Source organism: Equus quagga, chromosome 19 (assembly GCF_021613505.1).
Source record: "Equus quagga isolate Etosha38 chromosome 19, UCLA_HA_Equagga_1.0, whole genome shotgun sequence".
NCBI classification, from domain to species: Eukaryota; Metazoa; Chordata; class Mammalia; order Perissodactyla; family Equidae; genus Equus; species Equus quagga.
This window is the reverse complement of record NC_060285.1, coordinates 3,818,862-3,827,639: the sequence shown is the minus strand read 5'-3', so window position 1 is coordinate 3,827,639 and position 8,778 is coordinate 3,818,862. Positions and strand designations below refer to the sequence as shown.

The following is an 8,778-nucleotide window of genomic DNA, read 5'->3' as shown; positions in this document are numbered from 1 at the left end:
CGGGGCCGCCTCCTCCGGGCTCCCCGGCGCCGCTGGGCTCCCGGGCGGGCGGCAGGTGCAGCGCGGCCGCGCGGCCGGCGAGGAGGGCGCCGCGGCGGCGGGTGGATGAGAGTTGGCTCTGATCTCCGCGCAGGGTAAGCGGCGCGCGCGCGGACGCCCACACGGACCTCGGTGGACACACGGACACGCTCCCGGCACGAGCCGGCGGCCCTCGGAGCAGGGCCCTGCGCGGGCGCGCCCCGCGCACACGCCCCCGGGTCCCGCGCTGGCCGGGGCGCGCGTCACGGCCACCCCCCACGCGCGCCGCGGCCACCGGCGTCTCCTGGTCCGCCTTCCCCGGGCGGTCAGGGAGAGGAGGACATCCCAGAGGCGCGGGGACTCAGATGGGGTGGTGGTCGCCCGGCCAGAGGTCACCGAATCCAGGTGGGGGCGTGGGTGCGGCGAATGTTGTCCTCCCGAGCCTCTCCTTGTGGTCGCAGAAGAGGAGGAGGGAGTCCCCGGTGCCTGCGACCCCAGGGACGACCCCACCAAAAAGTTGTGGGCGCTCGCCCCCCTCCCTGCACCCCTCTTTTTGCTGTGTTTCCTCTCCCTTTGTTTGGGACTTTTATCTGGTGGGGCTCTGCTGGGGCCCAGCCACTGTGCAGGCAAGGAGGTGGGGTGTAGGATGGCAGCCCCCAGCCTAGGGCCCCCACGTGCCCCGAGCAGGCCTTGCACCCTTGTCCAGGCCCACGACCAGGGGAGGAGGAGAGCCAGAGCCTGGTGGGCTGGTGCGCTTGCCCCTGCCTAAGGGTTGTGGCAGAAGGAGCAGCAGCCCCCCGGGACTGCGGAAGTGAGGGGGGACCCCCTGGAAGCTGGGTTCACCCTTGGGGCTGTTGCCTGCTCCGCGTTTTCGTAGGGAGGGAGGATTCAGTTTAGGAGACACCTTTTGCAGGATGGGGTTCTCTTCTTGCCTTCCTTGTTTGGGTTGAGGAGGAAATAGAGTTCTCAGCCTCCCACACACACACAAATTGGGGCTCCTTAGTCCCCGCTCCCCAGTGCAGCCCAGCCCCAGAGGCTGTTTTAGGACTGGGCCTGGCAGGGCCCATAGGGGCAGTGCTGCGCAGTAGTTAATAGAGGAATTTGAACTCTTGCCTTCGTCACACACCTGCTCTGTGACCTTGGGTAAGAAGGCATTGAGTCTCCCTGTGCCTCAGTCTCCCCACCAGTAAACAGGCAGGGGGGCTGATTAGAGCATCAGATGAGATGATGCAGGCTTCCCACTGACCGGGCACATCTAGGGCAGAGGTCAGATCACCCTGGGGAGGCTGGCAGTGCCCTTGCCCCCAGGTGGCTGTCGTTTCCCTGACTCTGACCCACAGTGTCCCAGGCCCATCTGGGGACACGCAGTCCGGCTGGGTGAGTGTGTTCCAGTTGTTGTCCCTGTCCTGGGCTGGGGTGGAACCACATCCCGGAATTGTTAGCTGGGACCTCTTGGCTCATGGACCTCGTTAAGCTTGCCCCTCCTTCCTGCTGCGGACGCCTCTGCAGCCCGCCTGCATGGTCCAGGTGAGGGGCCTGGCCTGCCTGGCCTTCCCCCTGCCTTGGCTGTGATGTTGATTCTTCTCCAGCACTTTGTGACCTTGGGGAAGGGGCCGCAAACCCCAACAGTCTGGACAGTGCTGGACTTGGGGGGCAGGGATGCCAGCTTGGTCCTGGGGACTGGGAGGTAGGGGTCCCTGGGGCCTCTAGATGGGCACCACCCCCTCCTCTGCCCTTCTTTCGTCTCAGCTGCCTTGGCTGGTGGGATGTGGCTGTCCCAGCAGTGCAGCCTGGGGACGGGCAGGGCCTGTCCCTACCCTGTCTGTCTGCTTGCACTTGGGAAAGGCATTTCCTGCAAACTGCACGGGCAAGTCGCAAAGTTGTGGTCTGCTTGGACCTGGCCGTGGTAGCCCCTTTATTCTGTGTTTTCTGCTGAGGTGGGTGGGGGGCCCTTCATGGAGGAAGAGCCAGGTTGTGTCTCTCCAGACCCTAGAGCCTGCACACGGCCCGCCTCCGCGCCCTCCTCTTATCTGTTCAGTCCAGCTTGTGGGTGTCAGGAGACTGCTGGGTCACCAGCTCCATGTGACCTCCCTGGGTATCACCTTCACCAGCTAGAAATGAGGGGAAGAATCGGGCCCGTTTTTCCTGAATCGCTGTTTTGTTGTTTGATAGCAAAGAAGAGTGGTTCAGGCACAACGAAGGCAAAGTGATATGAGATTCTAGTGGCCAGTGTTGCCAGGGGAGGCTGCAAGCCTGAAGTCCATCTTCTCTGTGACAGAGTAGCTGAGTGATGCTACAGATGTGACAGCTGCTAGCGGCAAACCCAGACCACGTCTTGATGGAATGTGCCTGATTGGAGAGGGCCCCCTTATGTTTCCATGGTGTGACCCATGTTGGTGGCTGTGCCACTGGGTACCCCGTCCTCTCACGGGGCCCAGGGGACCCCCTTCCAGCTCCCCACGCTTCGTGGTTTGGGGGTTTCCCTTTGGAAGCTGAATTTGCCAGAGCTTTGTGCGGGAATGGGGTTCCCATCTTGGAGTGGTGTGGCTCCAGCCAGGTGCCCATTCCTAGGGGCTACCCCGTGTCGGGGAGCTCAGCCGGTTTCCCTTTGCACAGGCCTCTGGTCCCTTGTCTCTGATGTTGGGCCCTCTCTGTGTGTCAGGATGGGGGGCTCCTGCCTAGTGGCCATGCTGGAGACTTAACGAGCATTTTCAGAGTGCCTCTTAGTGCAAGGTGTGTGCTAGCTGGGGAGGAAGACACTGGTGGTGCTGTGGCCTGCTTACTGCCCCCCTCTGAGTTTCTGTCCCCTTTTCTGCGAGGTGGCCTGGAGGCTGCCTCACCTGTCATCAGGAGTAGAGGGGAGCCTTCTTGTCGGAAGCGGAGTGTGTGCTTGCTGCCCAGGGGGAGCTGCTGACAGTGTTGGGGTGTGGAGCAGAGCATTCCTGCGCTGGAGGAATTTAAAAATGAATTGGGGAAATGAGACGTGGGCTGTGGAAAGTGAGTAATAGAAGGAATACAGATGCCCTCGCTGGGGAAGCGGCTCCTGCTCGCTTAGCCCAGACAGGGGCGTCTGTGGGAAGCTGCCCACGGCAAATTTGGCCGCTCGGAAGGCCTTTGGTTTGGGGAAACTGAAAGCTGGCATGGGGGCTCTTTGGCCCTGCGGTGGCTTTAGATCTGATTTTCCCTTGGCTTTCCGGTGACATGGGGACTCTCGTTGGGTCTTTATCGTGGGCAGAATGTAGAGCACATCCCTTGTAGAGGAATCTAAGAGCACATCCTTCTTGTCCAGTCCTCAGCAGCCGGGTGCTGGCTCATGGACTCAGGAGGAAGCCCAGGTCCCTGACGGTGATGGTCAGTTAGTGGACAGAGTGGTTAAGGCACAACCAGCCCTGGGGTGGGGGGCAGCCCTGTCACCTGCTTGGAGCCAGCTGCTGATGGAGAAATGTAATCGGTTAACCTGAGAACTTGACGGCAGGGCGCTCCGACTTCTCTTATAGACAGAGCTGGAGCATGAGAACGCGGGTTTCCCTAATGAGAGAAAACTGTGTTCTTTTCTCTTTTGGTGTCTGCATGTGGCCTGTACAGAGAGGCTGGGCGGAGACTTTGGGCCACAACTCACCACTAATATCAGGTGCCGTCGAAGGGCTATTGTTCAGATCGTTTGGCATTTGAGTTATAACCCGGGTTGTGATTATGTTTAACTCTGTGATTAAAGTCCCCTGTGGTCACACGCGAGGACAGGAAATGCTGGGCCATCAAAAAAGGATCACAGTAATAGAAATCACTCAGCATAGTGTCAGACGTTCTGCTGTGTGCTTTTCACACATTGTCCCACGTGGTCCTCACATCACACGCCGTCACCCAGTTCTACAGAGGAAGAGACTGAGGCTCAGAGAGGTGGGGGGTGGCTTGCCGACGTCCCCAGTGGGTTCAATGGCAGAGCCGGGATTGGCACTCAGGCCGTTCGTCTTGGAAGACTCTACTCTTAACCTCACCGCCCCCTAGTCCCTTTGTAAAGTTCAGTTAAGTTTCTGGGGGTTTGTGAAAGAAGCATGAGAAGTGAATTTGAAGTCAGGATGAGGTCTCTGCTGTCAAGCCTGCACTGATGGCAGGAGCCATCTTGCACTGGGCCTGACGTTCCACGGACTTTATGTGATTGATTTTCCTGACAGCTGGAGGGAGGTGCCATTACCAGCTCCGTCTCACAGATGGGGAAGCCCTGGCACAGAGTGGTTAAGTAACTTTCCTGAGGCCCCAAGCTGGTCAGTGGGAGAGCTGGGTTTGAACCCGGTGGTCTCTAAACTGGGTGGTTCCTAACCTGGGTACTGTATGGGGGGGGATTAGGTGGAGCAAACTCTGGGTCTGCTGCTGTGTGATCTTGGGCAAGATGCTGAACCTCCGCTGAGGCTGGGCCGCAGTTTGGTCCCCTGTAAACCAGGGTCCTGGTGTAGAATGGGGAAGCTGGAGGCCTGAGAGCTGGCCTGGCCCGTTGCTGGCCTCATGTGTACCGCCCCCTGCAGGAGGGCCCCGCGTGGGGGGCCTGGCCACCACAGCTTCCCCGAGCAGGAGGGGGAGGGGAGGAGGTTGTGGGGAAGAGCCCGTGGGCTGGTGCAAGGCCTTTGTGCACCACGTCCCCAGCCTGGCTGGAGTTGGGTGGGGCGGCCGTGGTTGTGTGGGTGTGAGGGTTGCTGGCTCTCCTCGGAGCTTGGACTGTCCCTGGGGGAGAAAGATACCTGCTGCTCAGCGCTGCATGGATCCCCTCTGTGAAGTGGGGCTGCTTGGGGAGCATTGTGCTCTGTGAGTTGTGACCTGTCCCTCGGGAATGGGGGCAAAGGTGGCTCTGCCCAGCGCTGCTCTGTGTCACCATACCCGAGTTAAGCTGCGGGTAGGAGAAACCCAGTGCGCTGGGCGCCATCGGCAGCCGCGGTGGTCAGAGGGGCCCCTGGGGAAACGGCTCACCCTCCCTCTTGGTTGGGTTCCCCATGATCAATGGAAAGGGCTGGTGTTTCTAGCTCGTCCCCTGTGGGCAGGGCCTTGGGGCCGTCGGGGGGTGGCCAGGTGGCACAAGGAGGCAGGAGTCCCTCCCCAGTGCAGCTGTGGGGCACACCTGACCGGGGCTGTGCCACAGGCCCCTTCCACGACAGAGAGGTCCTGGCCTACTTTTCCCAGCCCACCGGCCCTCCCCTCCGCCCTGTCAGTGGAGGTGCCTGCAGGGCTGTTCCAGGGACGGCAGACCCCCATGCTGGCACACCTCTGCTCCGTTCCCTTTGCCAGGGAGGCCTCCTCCAAGCCCCCCTCCCTCACCCCTGTTCAGAGAAGCAGCCCTCACTCTGGTTCCCTCCTGCCTTGTTTGTCCCGCTGCCGCACTTCTCTCCTGCTCCCTGGAGCCTGGGGCCTTTCCTCCCTCCTTGTCGAGTAATGTTTCCTTGTATCCTGAGCAGCCCAGAGCAGGAGCTCCCTACACATCTGGTGACTAATGAGTGGCCGCACTTCCTGTAGCCAGTGACCTGGAGCATGGGCGTGGGTGCAGCCTCACCTCCAGGGCCCAGCAGCTTGGGGTCCTGGGGGCCCACGGGCGGCCAGCTGGGCTGTGGGGTGGGGGGTGGGGCAGGCTCCCTGAGGGAGGGGCAAGGCTGGGCAGTGAGAGAGGGTTTGTTTGTTTTTTAAACATCTTTGTTGAGGTGTAATTGAGGTGTATCGATCTTTACTGAGGTGTAATTCATATAGCATATAATCTACTCATTGAAAGTGTGCAATTCACTGACTTTCAGTATATTCACAGAATTGTGCAACCATCACCACAGTCTAATTTTAGAACTTTCGTCATCCCCAGAAGAAACCCGTACCCTTTAGCAGCCACTCTGCATTCCCTCTTTTTCCTCCAGCCCCTGGCAACCGCGCTAATCTCCTCTCTGTCTCTATGGATTTGCCTGTTTGGGACATTCATGTCAATGGACTCACACAGTATGTGGCTTTGGGTCTGCTTTCCTTCACCTAGCGTGATCCCTGTGGCAGTGTGTAGTGACAGCGTTGTGCTTGGGGCCTCTTCTGAAGTGTGGCCCCTCTTCTGCAGCTCCAGGTGGCCCTGGACCCACCTGTCTTACGAGTCTAGGTGGGCTCACTTTGCCTCACCAGGCCCTGGAGTCTGAGTTCAGAGCAGCCCCTTCTGTTGCCCTGGCTGTCTGAGACTCTTCACGCTTACCCACCACGTGCAGGGCCATTTCCCGGGTCTCTTTTCATTTCCAGTGGCCTTTGGCATGCTTACCATTTATGTGACCTGCACAAAAGGCACCTCCTCTGGGAAGCCTTCCTGGCTTTCCCACTCACATGGAGCTAAGGGCCCCTGTGCTGGTGTTTCCCCATCTACCTTCTGAGCTCCTGGAGGGCAGTGGCCCTCTTTTCATGGATCCCTGCTGGCCTCCTTGGAGACAGTGTCTGGCAAGTGTGTGTGGGCTGAATGGTTGCAGAGGGGGGAGGCGTGAGAGGGTGGGACTCATGTGGCTGTCATGCCTGCCCTGCTATTTCTCTTCCTCGATTGTCCTTCTGTTATTATATGATCACATGGTTTTGAAAGTTCGCTGCCTGTGCCCTCTGGAGCACTTCAAGGGCAGGCCGGGGTCTGGCTGTGGGTGTCATGGATGCTCACACAGCACTGCTGAGCGAGCCTGGAGCCCTACCCGCCCGCCGCCCGCCTCGCACTGGGCGGCATGCTGGGTTTGTTTTTGTTTTGTTTTTGAATAGACTGTATATTTTAGAACAGTTTTACAGTAGAATTGCAAAGATAACACAAAGAGTTCTCATATACCCGTCTCTCCCCAGAGTTTCTTTTGTTATTGACATGTTACATTAGTGTGGGACATTTGTTACAATTAATGTATTATAACATTGCCATAACAATATTGTAAACTTAACCACTACGCCACGAGGCTAGCCCCAGACTTTTATTATTTTTGATGACCTTGACAGTCTTGAGGAATATTAGGTATACTGTAGGATCGCTTTCCATTGGGATTTGTTTGGACAGTTGGAAATCGTCTGTGGGAATTTGGGTGTTTCTCTTGGGGTTAGACTGGGGTCGTGGGTTTTGGGAGGACGACCAAGAAGTGAAGTCCCTTCTCATCCCATGACCTCAGGGTGTGTGCTGTCAACACGACTTCTCACTGTGGTGTTGGCCTTGGTCACCTGGCCGAGGTGTGTTTGTCAAGCTTCTCCAAAAGAGGGGCGAAGTTCCCCTCTTTCCCCGTCCAGCCCGTCCTCTTTGGAGGGAAGTCACCATGTGCAGCCCACACGTACAGGGGAGGGAGTTATGCCCCACCTGCTTGAGGGCGGAGTGTCTACAGAAATTATTTAGACGACTTCTGCGTGGGAGACTTGTCTCTTCTCCCCCATTTATTAATTTATTCAATCATTTTTTCTATTAGTATGGATTCGTGTCTACTTGTTTTACGCTTTGAGTTATGATGCGCTTCCACTCTGTTTAGTTTGTGGGTCACGTTGTCCAGCTTTGGCCACTGGGAGCCCTTTCAGTTGACGTACCCCCCTCATGGAGGGTGCTCTACAAGCATGGGGGGAGCGCGACAAGGTGCTCCTGGCTCATCGAGTGTATTTCCTTTCCCAGCCCTAGAATCCAGCCAGTCTCCAAGGAGCACGGTTCTTTTCACTGGAGAATGGTTTTAGAAACCAAGATCTGGCACTGGGTGTGCTTGTTGCTGCTGGGGTTTTGTTGCTCTGGGCCCTCCGAGCTGACAGAGTGAGGAAGTGCATGTGTGTATACTAACCATGGAGACACATGTCCGTAACTGCATCTGTGTGTCTCCACCTGCGCCCTATTAGGTGAAACATGCGTTCATCCTGATGATATAGTCTGTGGTCTAATTGTTGCCACGTGGATCCTTCTGGCCTCCTCCCCTTGCTGATCAATAAATATCCATTTCAGCCGCGGGACCCAGGCTCCTCCCACTTGTCATCCATTTACTTAACGGTTAAATTCCGGTATGCCTGCCGAGCAGGATGAGAATTGTTATCCCGGGCCCCAGGAAGTGGCTTTGTGGCCCAGAGTGCAGCCTGCATGATTGGTTCCTTCTTAGTCCTCCAGGCTCCTGGCGTGCTGTTGGAAGGTAGATTGACAGGCGTTCTCTGCACGGGCCCTGCAGAGGCCAGGGGGCTGCTACCTCCCCAAGGTGGTCTGTGACCTGCCGGGAGAGGGAAAGAGGAGAACTGGGGGCTTCCCTGCTGTGCCTACTCAGCCGGGCCTCTGGGGACAGGCACAGACTTGGCTTGCCTTTGAAATTTGATAGCGGGGCTGATTTTGAACATACCCTAGAGGTCTGGCCTCTGGGGGCACGAGGAGAAAGGCTGCCAGCAGGACCCTCTGGAACTCAGACACATCATTGACTCAGATCTTGGCTGGGCCTGGTTCCTCCCCACCTCCAAACTCACACTGTAGCAGGAGACGACAGCCTTTGAAGGAAGAGCTCACCTCTGCATGTGGCTCTGCAGAGCGGCGGCCGCGCAGCGAGACTGACTTCCTTTCTGGAGGGGAGAGAATGGAACGAATTCTGCATGTCGCTGACGCGGGCTTTGCATCGGCTCCCGTTTCCACGCTGGGCTCTGTCCGCGGCATGTGTGGGTCCTGTTGGCAGAGGTGGAGGCCTTCAGTTGGGGGCTTCTGAGCAGACCCTTTGAGCCAGGTGGGAGGGGGAGAGGCAGGGAAGTGCTTGTGAAGGTTGGGGCCCGCACCCCCTTTGTGGGGCCAAGGGT

General features: G+C 58.1%; 1 protein-coding gene across 2 annotated transcripts in view; it reads left to right on the top strand.

Annotated features, from left to right (window-relative positions):
• The first annotated feature begins 6 nt into the window (after window positions 1–6).
• The window catches only part of GRAMD4 (GRAM domain containing 4), an 82,610-nt gene continuing 73,838 nt past the window's right edge, over window positions 7–8,778 (top strand). For both annotated transcript variants that reach the window (XM_046646269.1, XM_046646268.1), the window contains exon 1: window positions 7–134. In XM_046646269.1, coding sequence (XP_046502225.1) covers window positions 106–134 — 29 coding nt within the window. In that variant the 5' untranslated portion in view covers window positions 7–105. The remainder of the gene's footprint in view (window positions 135–8,778) is intronic.